This window comes from Rhinolophus sinicus, linkage group LG02 (assembly GCF_036562045.2).
Source record: "Rhinolophus sinicus isolate RSC01 linkage group LG02, ASM3656204v1, whole genome shotgun sequence".
In the NCBI taxonomy this organism is placed as follows: domain Eukaryota; kingdom Metazoa; phylum Chordata; class Mammalia; order Chiroptera; family Rhinolophidae; genus Rhinolophus; species Rhinolophus sinicus.
The window spans coordinates 106689606-106713243 of NC_133752.1; the positions used below are offsets into that span (position 1 = coordinate 106689606).

The 23638-nt window shown below is 38.8% G+C and overlaps 1 protein-coding gene across 12 annotated transcripts in view; it reads right to left on the reverse strand.

Moving 5' to 3' along the window:
• Nucleotides 1–23638, reverse strand: part of LOC141570044 (ankyrin repeat domain-containing protein 26-like) — a 362013-nt gene that overhangs the window by 327093 nt on the left and 11282 nt on the right. For 11 of the 12 annotated variants that reach the window (XR_012493796.1, XR_012493797.1, XR_012493798.1 and 8 more), the window contains exons 6-13: nt 21635–21705; nt 19125–19158; nt 16563–16635; nt 11473–11512; nt 11024–11085; nt 8540–8633; nt 4722–4792; nt 1069–1800 (exon numbers count right to left, since the gene is read on the reverse strand). Coding sequence is in view for 9 of the 12 variants with exons in the window: in XM_074325048.1 (XP_074181149.1) it covers nt 1069–1800; nt 4722–4792; nt 8540–8633; nt 11024–11085; nt 11473–11512; nt 16563–16635; nt 19125–19158; nt 21635–21705 (1177 nt within the window). In the remaining 3 variants the exon portion in view is untranslated. The remainder of the gene's footprint in view (nt 1–1068; nt 1801–4721; nt 4793–8539; nt 8634–11023; nt 11086–11472; nt 11513–16562; nt 16636–19124; nt 19159–21634; nt 21706–23638) is intronic. The other variant, XM_074325053.1, reaches the window with a different exon arrangement.

Sequence of the window (23638 nt, forward strand, 5' to 3'; positions counted from 1 at the left end):
GTGGCACTCGTGGTAGCACAGTCTACATTGTGGAAAGTGTGCCCCTTTTTTATCTCAGGCTGAGATTGACTTCAGAGGTCCTCACATATGCAGTCCTCTGCTCACATCCTTCCTAGAGATTCCTATATCTTAGAAGAAAACAACCGCCTTTCAACGGCCTTCAGGGTCCCATGGAACCTGGCCTCGACCTCCCCGCCGGTTACACGTGAATCCTGCCACCCCTCACTCGTCAGAAAATGGAGATCCAATGCCAAATTAATAAACCACAGACAGCTACAATTCTTTCTTTTTGAATTGGACAAACCTATGTCCAAATGATAGTAATTGGGCCTTCTGATCAGAAATATGAATAAATCATTTGTAAAAGCATTCAAAGAAAAAGAAATGTAGCAGTGGGAAGATTAAATCACATATACTTTCGCTAAAACTCAGCACAGTTGTCCCAAATTGTGATTTAATGAAAATGTATCTTCCTGTAAAGAGTTGAGCGATCATAAGAGTACATTATTTGAAAAGGAAATATTTCCATATGTAAATCAAATTGACATGACTATCAACCAGATTATAACAACTTAAATGTATAGGATGCTACTGAAGGAAAGAAGCAATATATTGAGGGACAGCGTCTACACTTTGGGTCATCTGGGAAATCTAGGATTAACTGTCTAGGTAATGCACTGAATGGAACCTGAATCTCCAAAAACTTTGGAGACAGGAGCCTGTCTGTTGATCTGCTTCACAATGGTATTACACTGTGGTGACAGAAATATTCAATTATTATTTTACCAGGACAAGACTAAATTGATAATATCAATCTATATCTATTAACAAATTCTGCTTTGGAATTTTAAGGGCAACACAATGTCTTTCCTCAAAGTGAAGCACCTCGCAGGTCTAATTTTTATTTGCTGGATACAATGTATGCTTTTAAGCTGCGACAGCAAATACCTTTGTAGCATACATAGTTTTAACATTCAACTACATTCAACATTTCCCCATCGTCAAAGATCTGAACATTGCCTTTTCTTGCAGGAAATTTGAAAACTATGTATCTCTGTGGACACTTACTTCTCTTCCTGCTTCAGGGTTTCCGAGCCGATGCAGCCTTGCAGTGACGTCAGTGCAGCGACTGATTACCTCCTTATTGCGCTCCTCCAACGCACGGTCTAGTTTCTCAGACTGAGTTTGACATAATTTTACCATATCCTGAATCTGGTTTTGGATAGTCATTGCTCTCTTTTCATTCATAGCTTCGCTAAGAACATCTCTTATGTGGTGGAACTCAGTTTCTAGGCTACTGAATTTACTTTCAACGTTAGAAAGTCGTTGAGAAAGAATCTCATTGTTATGTTTGAGGTGAGACATATCGAAATTCAGTTTGTCCCGTAAACCAAACAGTTCCTTTCTTGCTCTCTGGAGAAAAAGCTGTATGTATCTTTCGGATTCTTGACGCTGCTCAAAAGCTTGGATAGCAGTAGCCAGTTCAGAACGGTAGGATTCAACTTCTGTTTCCAGTCTTTCTCTGTTTTGTTTTTCACTCCTCAGTTCGAAGGTTAGTCTTTTATTCTCAGCTGTCAGAACATTCAGCTGTCGATGATATTCAAACATTGTTTCCCTTAGCGTTTCCTCATTTAGTTTTATTGTGTCTTGAAGATGGTCAGTCTTTCCTTTTACAACTGCCATGTCCTCAAAATACTTTTTTTCCATTTCCTGATGCTTATTTTTAGCTGTGTCTAGTTCCAGTCTTAATATGGCAATTTCACGCATCAGATCTTTTTGTTTTTCATGACTCTCAGAAACCTAAGTAAAAGAAAAAAGACTTGTAGCTAGCTCTCAATGAAATGACATATCGTGATAGCCTCTCAAATTACAGAAGAACCTATATGTTTGTACAATGAAAAGCTTGCAATAAATGGATATCCCACTGATTGCAATAAATGGGTATCCCAAATCTCCAACTTTATACAAGCATAAATTTCCCAACGTTCAAAAATTTAATATAAGATGCTGAATCCATGAAAGTGAAAAACAGAATTTTCAAATCCAAAGAGAATTTTAAGAGTCTCAGATTTGGAAAAGATACACAATGAGAAGGCATAAATGGTTAAGAAATCGACACGCACTTTAAAATAGAGTTTACAGTTTGAGAATATAGTAAATCCACAGTAAAAGTATAAACTCTGCATATGTTCGGATACATTAAATTTCCTAAAGTTCTTTTTTTCTGAGACTATTCCATAGATATTCTAATTTCCCAATATTTTCATAGTCAGTTATGAAAATTACATCTCGTAATGACTGATAAATCCAGGCATTACACTAAGTTGTTATATACATGGATGAACTCAGTATCTGTCACAATCTGACACAGAGAGATGGAAAAGATCAGCACGTTCAGGATTTTCCCCAGGACTTCAGACTCTACAACACTGTTCTCGCACCAAACCCAGTGTTTCCCCTTGTGTTAATACATAAATTGAAGGGGTCTTAGAAATTCACGAGGTTATTTGCTGCTCAGTAACTTTGATTTCCTCTTCATAATGTTTAAAGTAGTTATAAATATGACATAGGGGGAAACATACTGACCTATTAGACTGGGAATAAAATTCTCATCAGTAAATTATCATGGGATATATCCTGGCATATCATCTGCTTCGGAAGTTCATTGTACTGAAATAGGATGCTACTGGGAGCAAATTGTGACTTTTCTCAGAAGGAGGAGAATGAATGCAAAATATGGTCTCCGGCCTGGCTACACATTAGCATCAGTGGAAGTGAAAACTAATCTCTGTATTAATACAGCAAGGGGATAAAATCACTGCCGAACACTGGAACACCTATTGATAATAGCAATAGTTTTGAGATTACAGAAAGCTCGTAGATTCTTACAAAAATTATTGAAAGCCTTCTGTATGGCTGAGACCACTGTGAATGTCACTACTTTCTGTTGGACATAAATGGATTTGAATCAAGAACATCATTTACTGCAACGGACCAAAAATGTCCCTGCACATAGAACACACACACACACACACACACACACACACAACACTCTCTCACACACAAATGCACTCTTATACACATGTACACACACACATTCTTATACACCCACACACTCTCACACACACACACAAACATTCTTATACACACACATACAGACACACACACACAACACTCTCTCACACACAAATGCACTCTTATACACACGCACACACACACATTCTTATACACCCACACACTCTCACACACACACAAACATTCTTATACACACAGACACACACACATAGACCCACAAACACACACATACATATGCTTTTAAAATCGTGAAGATTTCCCATATGTACTGTGTTGGTTCTAAAAAACATATACGCACACAAATACACATGTGTTTGAAAATGACTAAACAAAATATCTCAGAATTATTTTCTTAACATCTATTTCTTTCTCCTTTTGTTTGCAAAAGTTGTTAGTCAGAATTGCGTCTTGCAACATTCTGTCATTCTGCTCTCGAGAACGTCTCCTCTGAGTGTCATTTTGCTCCAGTGCCACCTAGCGAATCCAGTATGAACCAAGTAAAATTAGAATATAATTAAAATTTAATTGTTAAACTTCTTAATCGATGTTTACTTACTCCCAAATTCATGGACTACAACTAGGAAGTGGCAGATAAAGTGCCTCAGTCGAAAGTGAGAGAAAAACATGAGCCTGCCAATCTAATTCTGTCCCTCTTTGAACTAAACAATTCGTTAGATGTTAAATCCACCCAAAAATGAATTAGTAGATGATTGTTAATGTTACAGAGGCTTCCTCCCTTAAAATATTTCACCCCACTGTATCTTTATTAGTGAGTACCTACAGGGAACCTAACAACTTTTTTAAAGCTTAATACCTGGAGAAGAGGCAAACTTTAAGTTATTAGGAGCCAAAATCATTCACATGAAACAGAAAGAGAAGCAAATTCATAAACAATAATTCAAAGTATATACTGTGAATGGGTTATGCATTCATAGAGTTACCTGTTGCATCCTGTTCCAATTGATTCTAATACCCACTGAGGTGAGCAGATAGCAACAATGAGTAACCCTGACTCATTTCCTACACCAAAATGAAAGGAACTCGAAAGTGAATGCTTGTACCCTAACCCAGAAGGTCTCATCATGCAGGGTGTGATTCTCTTAATAGGCAGGTGAGTTGATCTCATGACCCCATCCTCTCCCTCAATGTAGACTCGGAAGTCAATGACACAGAGGTCCCAAGGCAGAGTCCATCTCTAACCCCGGCCTTAGTGAGTAGCCATACAAAACTCCAAATTTTGAACCACTGAGAATGATGACTCCTTTCACATGAGTCCGACTCGGTGGTCAGCATTTGTACAGTGTCCATAACTTCAACTGTTTAATCGTCTGATTCAAGGGTCGATGGTACCTTCTTTATCAGGTAAGAAAGTTATAACAATGAAGAGGCAAACAATATTCAGGACTTTTGTTTTGTGTTTTGCTTTTTGCCTCAATTCCAGGAATCAAATTGATTTACAAGTAGCTATAGATTCTAACAATATTTCAAGTTTCGTAAGCAGTGCAAATGTGATGAAAATAATATTCCATTATGACCTCTTGACTCTGAAAAGGCTACCTTGAAAGTGAACTTCAATGGACTATGTTACACTATTGATGCATAAAAATGACATTATACTAGAAATTTAAAAGAAAATTTTCACGTACATGACAGTGGTTATTTTCACGTCCATCAAGCCTCACTTGTTCTTTCTCTGATTCCGTGCTTAAGTGTATCTCTGTGGAGAAATCTATATATTAGTTAAAATGAACTACTCAGGACACTGTGATACAAACTGTAGTCTCTATAAAAACAGAAAATAACATGGTATCAATTGAGAGTTAAGCTTAGTCTTTCACTGAACACTGACTGAAAAATACTTCCGATTATCTAAAACCGCAACAAACTATTTGGGAAATCACTGATGTCAAAAAGTTGAAGGCATACAAACATGGCAAAATCCACTCACGAATTCATTCACCCAACTTCAACGAAAAAGCAGTCAGACACAAAACACATTTTATAAATACGGGAAGACAGATCAAGTCGCAGTGTACTCTGTTCTCTACCCCCTCAGAGTACCTTTTCCACAACACCCTAAGATTCAACTGCAACATCTTTCACGGTTTCCAGAATCTGTGTTACTGTTTATGCCTTTATCGGTGTACACTTTTCCTCATACCTGAAATGCTGTCCTCTACTATTCTGACAAAGTCCCTTTCGTCTTTGAGGATTCAGCACTGGGCTTTAAGGAAGAACAGAGGTAAGAGGGGACAGGCTACGTGTTCACAGCTGCGAAGGAAGTACAATGCAGCATATTCTCAGCGATCCCCTTACGACCGAAAAAGTCACCTCTGAAGTACATAAAGCCATAGAAAATCCAAGCAATACTTCAATATTTGGTTTCAGAAGGTGCTTTTTCAGTAACACCGAATAGAGTTATGACTAATTCTTGGGAATTAATGCAGGGCTATAAAACTAAAGTTAAGAAACCACATTTCATCTCAATAGACAATCTTTCGACCTCTTCCTACGTTTCCCATCTGGTTCAATCATTCTACACATAATCCTGCCGCCCACTCCCCAGTGTCCGCTCAATGTTACTCTGAAGGAAATCATGCTGTCAACGCATTCTGATTCTTATTTACATCAGTGTTGCTGTGGTTACAGCAAGAATGCAAATGTCTTGCTGAAAGGTATTCCGTTTGGACGTCTGTTGCATAAATGGGGTGAACATTAAGTAGGTGTTGCCACAAAATGATTTTTGGTAAGTCAGAAAACAATGGTGAAGCTGCACAGAGGTGGCATAGGGTTGAACTCTTTCTGTTTCTTTATTATGTTCTTTGCTCTCTCTGTTTTCTGGTAGCTGCGATTCACACGAGTCACAGAGCCTAGAACATCCTAACAGAAACATACCTCCAATTGGAATCTCAATAATTCTTTCTGTCTTTTTTCTTTTTTCAATTCTTAATGGTAAAAAAGGATCCTAAGACCCCAAAGTTTTCAAAGATGGTGTGTATCAAATATTCATTCTGATTAATTTCTCCGGGCAGTTTAAATAATCAAACACACCATAAGCTCGCCTGCCCACACACACACACACACACACACACACACACACACACAGAGTCTGCTAATCAGAACATCAAGTCAGCCTAAGATCATTGGTGTAACACACTAAGATGACATAAATTGAAAACATACATTGACATGTTAGCAATTGGGGGTTTCCTTTAGGGAAACGTCAACATTCAAATGAGCATTTTAGAATACTGGAAAAAAGTTCGTGTATGATAATAAAATTCTGGGAACCCCTATTAAATACATGAATTCCAAACTGGGAAATTTAGAGTGTCAAAAAAAAAGGAGAAATGTGTGCTTAGTTAAAAGGCACATTTTTTAAATCTCTTTTTCTTATTCTTGGAAATATCTTTTTGTTTCAAAAAGGGTACCAACAATGACATCTCTATTATTTATGTCAAATCAATCAATTACATTTGAAAAATAAAAAAAAAAGGAATGAGGAAGAAGAAGACTGTGAGCATGTAAAAGATAACATCTTTTATCTGAAGAATGGATCAATGGGAAAGCTGAGGATAGAATGCCACAGAATATCTTGACTGCAATACATCAGAAACATTGATACCATCACGCTACAAGTATTTATCATGGTCTTCAATTTGACCTGTAATTGAACAAGCACACAGTTGTGTTAAGAGTTCTGTTGAATGCATAATTCATTTGAAAAGGACAAAGTGTTATGAATCCATCAGCTGGGATATACAATTATAGAATAGCAGTTCATAAAAATATTCACTTCTTTCCAAACCTATGGGGGCTACTAGTGTGCCTACACTTCTTGTATCATCTGCTTTACAGCCATCGAAAAGTTTCTCGATCTGCTCATGCAAAAAGGTGTATCAAACTTCTCCAAGAAACGATGTAGGATGAGTTTTCAATATGAAATATGATATTGAAAGAGGAAAAATTAATTCAACAACACAGAAATATTAGATATCAAAAAACTTCTACATTTCAAAATCGGTGTAACATTTACTGAAAACAAAAATCTTAACCCTTAGGGAATGAAATCTCTAATTTCTTTTTTTTCCAATCTTAGTTTTCCTTTGGTATCTCATGCTAGACTTTAAAGGAGTTTTATGAAACAGCCATTTTATCAAAGAATTAACTCCTAAAAAACAACAGCCATGTGCTCTATTCAAACTCATCTCGTTGGAATAACAAATACCAGAGTAACCTATGTATCTTGGCTGCCTGAGAATCCTGAGGAGATAAAAGAGTGGCTACAGTTTATCCCATTCCAGCACTTCCTCCTGCTTCCAGGATTCTCTGGAGCAGCAATGATCTCACCTTCTGTTTCAGAGCAAATACACTGAAGCCATCCAAATGAGGTCTCTCACATTGCCTCATCGACTCCAAAATTACCTAGATGAAGCCATTTTCATTCTTTCTGTGGATTATCCCCACAACTTTTTCTTTCCTCTCTGTTTAGTGCTAGTATCTTACAGCTATCACTTCTTTTTCTTCTTTTTCTTGCTTCCCTTTGGTCGTAAACAAGGTCAGAAAAACACACACAAAATAATGCTGTTCCTCGATCCTGTTATGTCTTCAAGTATCCGATGCCTCCTCTTCCAGAATTCTCTAAAGAGAAGTCAGCCCCCTCTCTGCACAGAGCATGGTCTGTGGACCAGCACCTTGGTGCCCCCTCATTCCTTGTGAGACATGCGGATACAAGACCTGCTGCTATCATTTCCCCCGAAATGCAACTGCATTCAGAGTCATGGACTTTCTCATGGACATCTGGTCAGGTTATTGCCGCCCTGAATAGCCCATAACTGATCCTGCTCTCTGCTTCATTCCAATGCTCTTATTTTGCTCTATAGGATACTACCCTATGAAGTAATAGTATTTTATATGGCATTAAGTTATATACATTTACAGCTGGCCACATAGACTTAAGTTGATCGATGGTGGATAAATAGAGTTCTACGTGGCCACGTATCTCAATCCGCAAACTCGTCCCTACGAGAAGAAAAGCTTGGACACGTTTTGGTACTGGAAGCTCACTTTCTATTCTTCCCATATTTCAAAAATTCTGCTCTTCCTTTTTCTAAACAATTATTTACTAGCTTATGCTCTGTATACCTGATTCATTTTCCTTCATTGACTCCCCATAATTTCTGCCTTTGTCCTTCTTCATTCCTCTTTTATTCTTTTCCTTTCTTTATTTCCTGACTCTCGTGACGGAATATCTTGAAATGGAACAAATAATTGAGCTCCTGTGGTTGCACTCCCGTTTGAATCTGTTGCTGATAACTGAGCACTATACAACTTTTGTCCTTTTCACTTAATTTTCCTCAGTAGGCGTCTAATAGGTGATGTCCTTTGGCTATTAGACTATATCATATTCATGTTTCAAGTCAACAATCAGGTGAATGACTTTATTCCACAATTCAGGTCTTACCTTCGACTTGTGCAGGAAGGACATATTTTCCTCTTTGATGGTCAGCGAACAGGAAAGAATCAATATACTTCTTTGGACGTCTTCCAGGAATACTCTGTTAAAATTTATATCCATCATGAGTTGTATAATGATGTCTAATCCATCCTAAGAACATATCTGAATTCCCCCCTTTAAAAGGAATTAGACTGAACGATAAGACAAGCATGTCTTATAAACCAAACCATCTAAAAGAAAAGCCTGGAGACGATGTCTAGACCGGCCTCCTCTTTCGTCTTCATTTGGCTCCTGTCTGACTCAAAAGTGCACATGGAACCAGAGCAAAGGCTCTCACAGACACAACACTGCTGTCTACGCTCACTTCACCAAGGAACTAACTTCAAACCCCGAAATCTACTTTGCATTGCCACCAGCATGGTAGGACACTTTGAAAATAAGTATGTGCACAAAAACGTTAAGAAGTGCACTTAATCCAAGTTTTAAATATTTCAACTGACAGAACTGCTTTAGTGCAAAAATAAGATGGCTGACATGATAAGAAACGTTGGTGTACATCACGTTGCGGATAAACAGAACTATTTTGAACTTACTTCATTTTGGTAAACAAGGGCTTGGAAAAAGCAAACTATTATTTGATAAAATGTTTTGATAGGAAAAGTGGTTGAATGAAATGGCAAGGAAGTCAGAAAAATATTCCTTTAAACTATCTTTAAATAATAGCCAAAACTTTTCCGTAGTTATGAGCTCTTCAGAAATATTACAGTTTAAGTTTCCATTAGGGGAAAAAATAAGAATATATGTTTAGTAACCATCTAAAATGGGCCAGGCACTAATCATGCACATTGTATTTCTCTTCTACACAAAACAACAGATATAAAGATGGTTTCATGATGGTTACCACACTGCCTGCTTCCTGGCCTTTCTCAGACATCGGAGTAAATGACGAGCAGTGCGATCCACTGTTGTCTCTGTCCAGCAGGTTTTGCTTCTAGACCTTCACACGACTGGCTACTTTTCATGCTTCACTTGGCAGCTTTGTCACACTCAGAGAGGACTTTTCTGACCACTTAAATTCAACTCCCACTCCCATTCCTACTGTACCCCCCCCCCCCTTATTCTCTACCTAACATTCGCCATTTTCTTTATGGGAAGATTGCGTTGTGTACTTGTTTTTCTGGACCTACCACGACAGCTTAACCCCCTCAACGTCTACACTCAGTGCCAAACTGCCCGGCACACAGTTGGTATCCAATAACAGACATTTGCTTCAAGAAGGCCTCACGCCCCAAACCACTACAGACCTTTGGGACATGGCCAGTCACAGTCTCCTGAACCTTAACACCCCCAAATTAGAAATCCACATGTCCCTTGTAACTTTCCCGTTCTGTTCTTGTCACCACTGCCATTCCTTGTCCTTCAGGTTATGGAAAGTGTCCCGATATTAATAAGTCACTACAAGCCACTGTGATCACTGTGTCTTATATTTCCACAGCACCCTTTACAGTTTACAAAGTGTTTGCACTTTTGCTATCACATCTGTTCATTACACATACCTGAAAGGTAGGTGTGACTACCATCGTATGAATCAGATCACCGACATGGGCAGGTTAAAAAGTTTTCCAAGATCCCATAGTTAGTGGGTGACCAATCCAGGATGCTAACACGTTCCCAGGCTTCAAATAAACTGCTTGTATCGTTAGGCACCAGACGCATATATCAAAATCACTCCCTTCCTATCTCTTTTCACAGCTTTCACCTCAGATTTGCTCATCATTACTTTGTACTTATATTACCACAGGTTGGTTGGCAGAAAGTTACCCAATGCCTGCTCTTTTAACTGAACAAGACTGCGTGGAAGGAGCGAGTAAATGCTTTCACAGACACAATACTGATGTACGTGCACATTAAACCAGCGCTCAGCCAAAGTGCTCTTAGTAGAATCCTGTCTACTTATTACTATGCACCATGTTCTTCCTGCCCTGGAAAAGCTCCTTGCAGATCTACCTGACAATACAAATATAATAAGACTTTGAAGTACCACGCATTATCTTGTCACGTTCCCAGTTATAAAACAACTACACTCCAAACGCTTTCGTTCTGAATCTCATTAGGACATTTACACACCCACAAAAACCACGATCAGATATCTGGCCATAGGTCGACTTGGAACAATTCTTGAGTTTCGGGGAAAGTTAACTTCAGAACCCCAACTGATTCCTTATGACCTTGAAGGCTTCGGTGTTTTGTATTGTACTACACGGCCTTCTTTCAGGGAACCTTGCAGTTAGCAGAATTGTGCTAGGCAGTCTTATTATATTCAGCACATAGCTCTTGTATTAATAATAGGTTAAACCATGAGAAAACAATTTGTATGGGGAAATGCAGAGGTGACGAAGTACAGTCAAAGCCTACCTCCTATGTGTCCACATCACTGAATGCTGATATTTAAGTAATAACGGTAATAAAAATAATAATGAAAGATAGTACCTCAGAATCCCCGGGTGATTTTACATCTTCTTCTTCTCCTAATCCTAATGCTGACATGTGGACTATAAAATGCAGTCACAGAAACATTAATGTGAATATTTATTACTATGCATTTTAAATACACATTCAAGTCTATCTCCATTCTTGAATATCAGATAAAAGCCATAGTAGAGAAGAATTACAGAGGGTTGATATATTTGTAAGAAGAAATGTTGGTAGTAGTTGTGATACATTTGAAGAAACTTAGCAACAACAAAAGTACTTAATAGAAATGAATATCACATTTGGAACTACACAGGCTATATTTTTTTCTACCAACATTGAAGCTATTAAAAATGCATAGGTAGTCATTAAAATACCACTTCTATTATTTTGGTGAACTCCATCAACGTGAGTCAAATTATCGTTTTTGGTGTGCTCTTGTGGAGCACTTTCAATAATATCCATACCATTTTCTTTTTTTCTGATTGCCGGTTTTGTTGGTTTGTCCTATAAACACAAAACAACACAAAAACCCAACTTAACAACACAGCATATTCATTTACTTGCTCATTAACTCACTCATTCCATCAGTTTTCAAGACCACAAACATTAACCGTATTCATCAAATCATAGGCGCCAACCGCAGAGAAGCTGAAAATATAAATACCAGAAGTTGTCCTAATTCTAGTCTGGGTAGAGGTACATGAGAACCATTAGAAAAGTATCACTGGCTGTTTGGACACTTGAACTGAATAAAGTAGAGTAAGTGCAGCTCAGGAGGTGCTGCAAAGCTGGGCTGCACCTTGAAAGTTATGCTAAGTACAGAGGGAAGGCGAGAGAAGGGATTCTAGAAAGGACAGCAGGAACAAAAACATGAGGTATGAGTCAATATAGGAAGGGAGGGCACCAAAGGAACGAGGTAAACCGGAACCACTGAGAATGGGATGGAGAGATAAAACTGCAAGATCAGAACCAAGCCAAAGAAGGCAAGTGTCAGGTAGCACATGAATTTTACCCTCATGTAATGGACAGCCATTCATCAAGCAGAGTTGCTGCATCATTGGAAATATATTTTAGGACAGTGACTCCAGCTGCAATTTAAACGGAAACATAAGGGATGCAATGCTACAAAAGAGTCCTTCAAAATTAAATGTGAGAAAGTGAATTACGGTAGTAATTCCTAAAAAATGGCAGGCACGTAGAAAATATGAAAGTTGGTGAGTCACTGGATGTGGTGATTCCAGGGAGAGCTGGGGTCCAGGATTTTTCTTGCTTCGGTATTTCAATGGTGCTATCTGCTAGGTTGGGGAAAACAGATGACAGAGTAGACTAGAGACAGTCAGGAAAAAAGGAAGTTTCGGGGCATGAGTTCACTTTGCGACATATCAAATTTGAGCCAGCCAGGGGACTTAGAAGGAAAATCTGGATAGATACATTTAAGTAGAAATAGATGACTTTACTCAGAAAAAGCGTATGATTTAAGGAGATAGATGTTTATAAAACATACTCAGCTGATATCATTCAATAATGTAAAGCCTACACAGATCTTGTGAAACTTTAAAAATAAAACAAGAGCAGACGTATAGAAACGTGGGATTCAATTCTTCAATTACATATTTCAAAACCTAAAATATAAAATACCCTTCTATGGATATATGTAACTTCTTATTTCTGGGATATTATCATAATAAACATTTTAAGTTTAATGAAAAAAATTGTCAATCACCAATTCATGATGCTACTAGAAGACAACTATTTAAAAATAATTTGTAAAAGATAAGTTTAAAATAGAAGAGAAATTCTTTCGTGATTCCAGAATCACAAGTCATTTTGAAGCACTGCTATATGTATGAAAGATATATAAAACCCGTTTTAAAATTCACATGGTTTCTTTATTTCCCTGAGAACAAACAGTACAGTAGAAGTCTAATTACCTATCTACTGCATATAACATGGTAGTTAAATACTGCAGGGAAAATCTAGTGTAAATACAGTAATAAAACGAGGATTATCCAAGTTGAAGATTTAAAAGTCTTCAAATACATCAACGATTGTCATGCAGGACTGAAAGAAGAAAGGGACTAAGAAATCAAGTGACCAGGATGTCTGAGTTTGAGATATGAAAGAATTTTCAACTTAGCTTTAACAACTATGGACACCAAAGTTAATAAAGTTTCTTAAGAATAATATGAAATGAACCGATTGCTGAAGAGGATTTAAAAAGTGAAAAAAATCATCTCGGAGAGAATGTTGTATACTCTGGTGGTAATAAGGTGGCTGAATGGATAAGAAAACAAGACCCATATATATATGACATCGAATTAAAAAGTTTTGCACAGCAAAGGAAACCTTCAACAAAATGAAAACACAACCAAATGAATAGAAGATATTTGCAAATAATACATCTAATAAAGGGTTAATATCCAAAATATATAAGGAACTCAAAAAATGTAACACCAAAAACACAACAATGAATTAAAAAACGGGAAGAGAACCTGAATGGATTTTTCTCCAAAGAAGTCACACTGGTGGCCAAGAGACGTAACGAAAAGATGTTCAATGATACTTATCATGAGAACAATGCAAATTAAAAACGCAATGAGCTATCACTTCACACAGTCAGAATAGCCATCATCAATACATCAACAGACAAGTGTTGGTGAAGAGGTGAAGAAAAGGGATCCCTCGTGTGGTGTTGGTGAGACTGCAAATCAGTGCAGCTGCAATGGAAAACAATACGGAGGTCCCTCAAAAATTGAAAACTAGAGCTACCACGAGACCCAGCATTCCTGCATCCAGGTATTTCTCCAAAGAAATCCAAAACATTAATTCGAGAAGATACTTGAAGCCATAGGTTTGTTGAGCATTATTAGCAATAGTCAAGATACGGAAGTAAGCTAAGTGTCCATTGAGAAATATTGGATAAAGAAGAGTGGTACCTATACGCGGTCTCACAAGCAAGTGTGTGAACTTCCCACCTAGCTCTTACATAGGCAGCACTGTACAAACAGCTCGATAAGGTTTCATAACCTTGGTATATCAGTGTCTCACAGCTCTAGTTGTGTCGATGGGGTGGTATCTTGCTGAGTGGTGTTCATCTTTGTTGTTGTGTGATTTTGCGTGCTGTCGCGAGAATGTCTGAGGTTGAATTAGAACAATGAACACATATTCAATTTCTTGTTAAACGTGGCAAGAGTTGAAGTGAAATCTGGTACATTTTAGTCCAAGTTCATGGGAATAATGCCATGAAGAAAAAGACTGTCCGCATGGATTAAACGTTTTACTGAGGGGACAGAATGCGCCATGATGAAGACAGGTCAGGGTGGCCAGTAACAAGCAGAACTGATGAAAACATTGCAAAAATTCATTCATTGAATTGTGCGTGAGAATCATGGGCTGATTGTGACTTTTTATTTCTGTACCAAACTAAACATTGATACAGACACAGGTAGGAAAATCTGAACTGAAAATCTTGGCACGAGAAAGGTGTGTGCAAAAATATTCCCGAAGTAGCTCACTGATGAACAAAAGCAAAGAGAGTGAAGTTTGCCAACACCTTTTAGGGAGGCAAGACGATGTCTTGGGCCATGTTGTCACTGATGATGAAACATGGGTGTACCAACACAACCCTGAAACAAAGCGTCAAAGTGCACATTGGATGTCAGCCAATGCACCATGACCAAAATTTCCGTCACCCAAATCAACAGTCTAAACGAGTTCCTAACCTTTTCTGATATCAGAGGGATTATTCATTACGAATCTGTACAACTGGACAAACAGTGAACCAAGTTTATTATCTGGAAGTGCAGAAAAGGCTGCATGAAACAGTTAGATAAAAACGACCTGAATTTTTTGAGAACGATTCATGGCTCTTGCATCACGACAATGCACCATCTGACACGATACTGTGTCTGAGGGAGATTTTAGCCAGTAAACAAATAAATGTTTTGCAATACCCTCCCTACTCACCTGATGTGGCCCCTAGTGATTTCTTTCTTTAGCCAAAGACAAAGAAAATATTGACAGGTAGACATTTTCATGACATTCATTACATCAAGGCTAATATGTCAACAGCTCTGATGGCCATTCCAGAAAGAGTTCTACAATTGCTTCGAAGGGTGAACTAGGCGCTGCCTTAAGTGCATGGCTTTGAAGGTGACAATAGTGATATTCATCAATGAAATACGCAGCATTTATTCAAGGATGAGTTCGCGGACTTAACTGTCGAGCGTCTTATACACTAAAATATTACTTGGACATTTAAAAATAGTTGAAATCTTACCACTGGCAACAACATGGGTAGACCTAGCTGGTATTATTCTAAGTCACATAAGTCACACAGAGAAAGACAAATACCACATGATTTCACTTATTTGTGGAATCTAAAACACAATAAATGAACAAAGAAAAGAGAAAAAAATTCATGAATACAGAAAACAAACTGATCACGGCCTGCTGTGAGGGCTTTTGGGGGGCTGGGTGGAAAAGTTAAAAGGATTAAGATTCCAAATAGGCAGTTACAAAAAGTCATGAGGCTGAGAAGTACTGCAAACATAGTCTAGTCAATAATATTGTAATAACTACGTATGGGGCCCGGGGGACCACACTGATAGGGGATCACTTTGTAAGGTATATAAATGACTGACCTCTACGGTGTACACCTGAAGCTAATATAATACTGAATGTCAACAGAAACGGAAATAAAAAAATTAAAAACAACAAGAAAAAATTTCTGAAATCTGACATTTTACCATACGGTTATTAAGAATCACTGCTTCTAGAATCATCATTTTAGGCAGAACATGTACTTTTCCATCGGATGAAGACATTTAAATATATTCATAATGCAATGATTTAGCATACAGTGGAATCCCTTTTAATATGGGTTTTGAGATAAAGAAATTCAGTTCTACTTTCCGCAATTTCCACTATTATTTTAATCTAAATGATGGACCCAGCACACGTGCAACTAATATAAAATAATATCAAATGTTAAATGAATGTAACTGAAGAACTAGTAACAAGAAAGAAACAAGAAAACATCTCCTCCTCACAACTATATGATACCAAAATAAAAAGTGTAAAAAAAGAAACCTATATAAGATATGCTATGCAGTTTTAAAACTGCAAGGCTTCAGAAAGATTTCAGGACTATTACAATAAGTAACTGGATCCATTAAAGATTTCATTTAGGCAAGTGTATAAAACTCACGCTGGTGTAAATAAGTGTCGCATTAAGAATCTTTCCCTTTCATCAGATATCATATCTCCTCTGCTGTGAGAAACCTCCCAATATAATTGTCCTATCACAGTGTATTTCCCAGCCCATTCTGGTTTTTCGTCCCCATCTTCAGTACTTAGAAGGGTTTAAACAAACAAACAAACAAACAAACAAAAAACACCTCAACTGGTCCTATCTTATAAACTGGTTTACTCCACCAATTTCTAATACAAACATAAAACAATGATAGGTGGACCCATACTAAACTGTAAGAGAAAGTACTACACAAAACCAAATGCAGAGTAAGGAACTTAATTTCACACAGGTGCACTTTACCTTGGGATCAACATTGAAGTCTTTATCCTGTGGTGTAGACCGTGAACCATCAATGCCATGTTTGCAGGGAAGACTGTGGGGTAAAGATACACAAGAAAAATAAGTGAGTTCCTTCCTTTACAAAAGCAACAACAACAAAAACGGTGTGGTAGATCAGCTATCTGCGTATCAAATGAAGGGCCTTGATATAATTAAAATTTGGCCTGTTTGAAAACAGTTTTCCGTGCTCTATTTCTGCCTCCAACTCTCCCAACCTATGAAAGAGTGTGAAGATACACACTCTAAGTTTCCACAGCAAACAGTCACAGCGAATGTATTGGCAAAGCCTGAGATTACTTTGTGTTCACCAGAAGTCCTGAAGGCTGCACTGAAAATCCAATTAATGGCTGACATAACTTTTGTAACCTGAACTGCGAGGAATCTGATGACCTAAATCGTGGTGGAAAGATACGCTGGCACTTCTCCAGTGTCTGCCCCGCTTCAGAGACTCATCTGTGTCACTCAGAAATGGCAGTCTTGGTTCTTTAACATGGAAAGCACTGACTAAGACGACCCCATTCTTTCCTTTCATCCTAAAACAATACAGTGAGTTCCCTGAAATGTTTGCAAGTTACAAGCACAAAAGTCAAAGAACAAATGTGTATGTTGTTAGCCTTCCCACTCCCAGCTCTCTCATCCTCAGGGCTCCCTGGCAACCTCCAACCTTGAAATCTGCAGCCTATGAAGGCGCAGACTCCTGAAACAAGGACGGCCTCAAACGACCCACTATTTCCTTGCTCCTGGGAAGCAAGCTAAACGGAGTCTCGGTCATCCACTCCCAATGCAGGCATGTTACCAACTCCCCATCTCCATCACTGATCTGACAGTCAGTCCTTCCTCTGCCCAACCCTCCATGCACATGGGAAGGACATGAGGGAGTTGGGAAAAGCGGTGGAGGTGACGAGACACCTGCCTTGGGCCACAGATCTCTGCAGTTCCGCAATCTCTCCAGTAACCTAGGGCTGGAAAGGATCTAAGGCTCCTTTGTAAGCTGGGGTGCAGGTAGGTGGTACCACATTCCTGCTTGCTCTAAAGAGAACCGTTCCAGTGGCCCAAATTATTTTAATATTTCAGATAGAAACTTTGAATTTTCTAGTTTCCCCAAATGAAAAAGCAGCAACCTGAGCAGTACGCCCTTGGAAGCCTTATTTTTATCTACTTTTCTACACAACTGCCAACATCCTGTGTCAATCTTATTTTGATTTGTGTTAACTTGTCACCAAGCCCACTCTTCTGATCCCTTTGGCCTGATCGGATCTGTGATCTCTGCTCTAAAACCCGTTTTTCTATTGCGAACCACTGGTGTCTTGAAACTTGGATTCTCCTGCTAATTCCATTCTGATCAGCTTCCAGTGCGTTCATTAGACCTTTCTATTAGCAAAACAATCGCCAACAGGATGATAAAGTAGGAAATGTATGGGCTTAGGAATCTGAATTTAAAGCTCATTTCCATCACTCACTTAGACTCAAATAAGTCACTTTAATCTCTTTGAGTTACAAACCCTCCATGTGAACAACCACTTGACCAAAACGTTAATCACAGCATAAATTACCAGAGGGTGTTTTAAATAATTAACTCCTAACCTTCCTTAAACCCCTGAAATTCTAGATGCTTTTGCTTCTACCAAATAATGGATGACTTAGCTGGCAGAAATGGAAAAAATAACACAAGAGAAACTCCAAAAAAAACCAGAAAAGAAATTAAAAAATCAAGAAAACTCATGGAAGAAGAAGAAAGACTTTAGGGAACAAAGGAAAACAACTTGATAGAACCAGGTAAAGGAACCACCCTGAAGGGAAACCCAGACTGGGAAGTCTGTTAGTTGAGATATCAATTAAAAATATCCTCTAATTTGATGCTGAATTTCATTAACCCAACATGGCCTACACATAGGTACTTTTCACTTACGGAAAAGTAATTCATCTCCAGAAGGGTAGATGGCATTACACCCCAAACCACCTGACTGACCAGGTCTTGCTCATGTAAAGCCTGTAGTTCTGTGGCCACAGCTAGCTCACTTTTTGCTAAATTCTGATGCTGAAAACCAGGTTCTCATTACTGCTAACACTGTCCACTATCTGAAGACAAATGCTTGGACTAACCGGGTTTCTTAGGAAAAACTCTAAATCAGCGTTAACATATAACTAAATTGGACTCTCTGAGCTCCTCTGACCTGCATCTGAATCCTGACTCCAGAGCTGCCCAGGAACTTCTCAGGACAGGCTGAGGGACAGGAGAATGGCTTTGGGAGCCACGCAGGCTAAGGTCACAGCACAGGTCAGCCACTTGCTAACTAGGGAACCATGGGTCAATTAATCAACCTCCCGGAATCACAATGTCTAATTAATAAAAAGGAGCCGGAACAGCACAGCCACTTTGCAAAGCTATTGTGTTGACAAATGAGCTAACAACTGGTAAGTAGATAAGACAGGGCCTGGCCCAGAGCAGGACACTCAATAACTGTTCGGTTCTCTGCAGTCCCTTAGTGAACACGCCATTTTTAGAAATCCATAAAATCTTACCTGCTTGCGGGATCTTTCTTAGAACACTCGTCCACTATTAAAGAAAACAATTAAAATACATTTAAATCCACACTAGAAAAATGCAGAACTTTAACTTATCAGACTGATACTGTGATAAAACAGATTTCTGGAGACTATAGTAGAGTGCATATTAATGATACTATTGGTAGGAAATTAATATATTATGAATTTTTACTTCTCTTAGATATACATAACATATATGTGAGTAAAATCAAATCAAATAAAAAATAAACGGCGTGTATCAAAATTTCATACCTACAAGTCAAGTCCCGTTTTCAATGATTATGAAACTAACCAACACCCATCAGATTGAGAGAAAATGGTATCATCGGTAGAATCAGTATCATAAACTGACAATGTGAAAAGGACATTGCATGATTTTCCTCATTCCATCATGACACGCAGTTACAGCAATGTACACTTATTTTGCTGTTACACAGTACAACGTTTCCATCTCTTCAGCCAAGAGTGTTCACTTTGGGATGAAACACCCTCTCATTAGGAAGCTGGGTCGGTGGGCACTGTACTTTGCAGCAACGCACAACACAGGAAACAGACTCTTTCTGTTGTATCTCCAATTGCAAGATAATAGAAAAGACTCTGTGACTCCAGTGTTATCAGTACACCCTCTGCTACCGTTTCCTTCCACGGTAGAGAGTCTGCCTGGACCCACTGCAGTCACCACTGCTGGCTCCCTGCCCACTGGCCATTCCTTAGTCTTCATTCTCGCTGAAGAAGCACGACTCTGTGTGGATATGTACTGTCCCACTACACAGAGAAGGTGGCCTCTGCTCAGCTCCAGAAAGAAAATGATTGTACTAAGCTAATCACAGTCACTGGTTTACCACTAAGTGTTGTAGGAATGAGCATGTGACGTACTCCACCTGTAAATGTTATGGGGGGTCCAATGCGAGCCTCTCAGTTTTCACCCTAATTAAAGAAACACAGAGCTCAACCTCACTAACCATCAAAGAAACGCAAAGCAAAACACAGTGACATAGGACCTCATAGCTGTCAGATGGCTATGATCAAGTTGACAAGAAATAACAAATGTTGGCGCGGAAACAGAGAAAAGAAATTTTTGTGCACTGTTTGTGGGATTGTAAATTGGTACAGGCACTGTGGATAACAGTATAAAGATTCCTCAAAAAAATTGAAAAAACAACTGCCATGAGATCCAGCAATTCCACCTCTGGGTATTTATCCACAGAAAACAAAACCACGAGTTTGAAAGGAAGTGTGCACCCCTATCTTTACTGCAAGATTATTTGCAATAGCAAAGATATGGAAGCAACACAGGTGTCCTTCCATGCGTGAATGGATAAAGAGGATGTGTGTGTGTGTGTGTGTGTGTGTGTGTGTGTGTGTGTACATTTATATAAAGTATTACTCATCCACAAAAAAAGAAGCAAATCTTTCCATTTGTAACAACGTGGATGTTCCTAGAGGGTATTATGTTAAGTGAAATAAGACAAAGATAAATACCGTGTGATCTCCCTTATATGTGGAATCTAAAACTACAAAAACGAACAAACACACAAGAGAGACCCTCAGCTACGAAGAACAACCTGATGGATGCCAGGGGAGAGGGAGTGGAGGGGATGGATGACAAAGAAGGTGAACACGAAGCACAAACTTCCAGGTATAAAATATCACAGCCACAGGGATGTAGCGCACAGCACAGGGAGTATGTCAACAATATCCTTATTACTTTGACTGATGGCAACAGGGCATCCTGTTGTAGAGAACTTACACTGTCATGACAATTATCCGACAAACACAGGGAAAGATCGTCTTCTAATGAAGTCAACATGTCTCATTCCGTTTTGACTTATGAGCAACGAAGGTGACAATACTGACTTTGTTGGTATATCTCCGTGGAAAAAACTATGCTTCTCAAAAGGCGTTGCTTTTCTGACTTGTATACTATGAGTAGAGAGCTTTAAAAAAAATGTTTCTGGGATGCTGCACACTGGCTAGTTTTGTAGTTCTTGTTTGCAATTTGTTTATAGGACCGGGAGGATATTGTTGAGTTCCTAGTTTTCATTACATTTTTAGTGAGACCAAGCACTGAGTAATAACAAGTACTCATTTGCTAGATGTAATCCATTTGCAGTAAACGTTAAAGAAAGAAAAGATTCCATTTTTATAACAAGTCCAATTCATTACAAGGTAATTATAGAGGGAAACACAGCATACTAACTGAAAAAATCTTCTTTCTTATTTACACAAAGATCATATGGGATTTTAGGGATCGTGATAAAATAAATGAATTTTTCACACAACGCTGTCTCAGATTTTAATTACTTACAATAAAATTTTATAATAATGCTGAATGATGGACTATTACAAAAATTAAGTAAGAAAGAAAAACATACAGATGCAGTTTACACATTCTTTTTCTTACATTTCTTTCATTAGTAAAAATATTTTACTCTAACTTTATCTATGGTAGGACCACCAGGAAAATTCACTATCAGAAGTCTTACCTAGTGTGCTAGTTTCAGAAAACACTTTAGATTTCACTGCTTTCTCATAATCAGTAATCTGTTGTTGGATGCTATGTATAAAAAAGGTGATGATATTACTGTCTTAATACTGATATGAAAAACATTTATCAAAGACATGAAATTCTTAGAGCATTTCAGGTAATATCAGAGCTAATATAAAACTTTAATCATCCCATGTGCTTCAAATTTGTACGTTCTACAAACTTTTTATTAAGCGTGTGATTAAAGAAGACAAAGAAAGTAAGGTGAACCAGTCATGAATTGAGGGCATTAGTGTTCAATTTATTGGAGTTAGCTTGACATAAGGGCAAGGGTCTTAAACTGAGAAGTCCTAGCTCTATGACCCACAGCTATTCAGTTCTCGGACAAAGTGCTTCTCTCTGGCTCAAAGTCCTCCTCTATAAAACAAGCATCCACTGCCTTATTTTACCAGGATGTTAGAGGATTCAATGAAATAATGAACCAAAAAGAGGCTCAGAGAAATAGTAAGGCAACGGAATGAGTTTTCTCGAGCTTTAGTTTTGGAACTATATTGGATTCCCAAATAAACCCCAGTGTGTGTTTTTCATAGGTTCTAACATTCAAATGTTGCAGTTTTCAGAAAATGTTTTCAGTTTTAGTTATTAGCTACTCTTCCTTTCTGGTTTGTAATTCAGGACCTCTCAGCTATTATACAATTTGTACCTAAGTGTATTTAGAAATACATTACCTCATTAAATAGATGACATAACAGTCCACTATTCCCGTAGCTACTCACACCAGAGGCAGAGAACTAACAGAGTGAAACCTGGCTTGGACTGCTACGGTCCCTTCTCCACCTCCTCAAAAGCTGAACCCACAGGTCTCATTAGAACGATGCTTAACCTCCCTGTCCATCCCCATTGACTTGGAAGATATGACCCTCCTGACACACATGCATACTGATGAGTCATGGGTGGGCTCAGCCATTCTAGTGTTAAATAACCTACTTGAGATTCAGATTCAGGGCTTTCTGTTGACTGGCTTCCCTGTGAAGCACAATTGAAACCATTTTGAAACCTGAGGGAGATTCAAGTCACTTGGGAGATTTTCATTATTTGGAAAACAGATCTAGGTTAGTTAAGGGCCCCACCTTAACTAAGGGATCTCAGGAAACTTAGTGCCCACTACTCTGGGAAGGGCGATACGGGACCTACGGGGACCTAAGGGAAGGGGCTCTAGGGGATACCAAGCGGCCTCGGAGTACAGATCTGGTAACAGAGGAGAAAGGAAAGTCTGATCTTCTCCTGCACGTTATTTGACCCTCTCTGACAGCTCAGAACGGTGCCAACTAACATGTGCTAGCAGAAGACACAACAAGACGCTCAAAGGGTAACTCATCGTGAAGGTCTGGGCTGACATGCGGGCCCCGCATAGGTTTCCAGTGTGGGGGGAAGGCTCTGTGTGGCTAAAGCTGGGAGGCCCAGCTGCTGGGCCAGGGTGCTGGTGCTTTGGAATAGGGGCTGAGCACACAAGTAGGTGGGTGGAAACTAAGGAATGTTGGAACTTTGAAGTCCAAGTATGGAAAACCACGGACCCAGAGGATTCCAGATCAGCAAGGAAACGTGGGAGCAAAGGTCAGTCATGATTACAGGACTCATTTCTATAGCAACCGTGCAGCAACAGATCGACGGAAACAAGAGATGATCAGAACGACCTTCTTTCCCTCTCCATCTGACTTGTGAAAGACAATGGTCTCCCTTAGCCTTAGGGAACCCTTTGGCTTCTAGAAACATTCAAGAGGGAGAGTATAGCAGATGGCCTCCGGAAAACACAGGATTTCCTGCAATGCTGAACCTTTCACAACCCCAAACAACTAGTTGGAAAATCAGAGAAAGGACATTATTTGTACCCAATGCACAAGGGTTGTACTTGGAATGAAATGGAGAATGTTGAGAACCCTGGGATAAAGGTCTTCAAAGTTCTGGAATAAGGAATCTGTGCCGTGTGCTACTTGTAACTCGT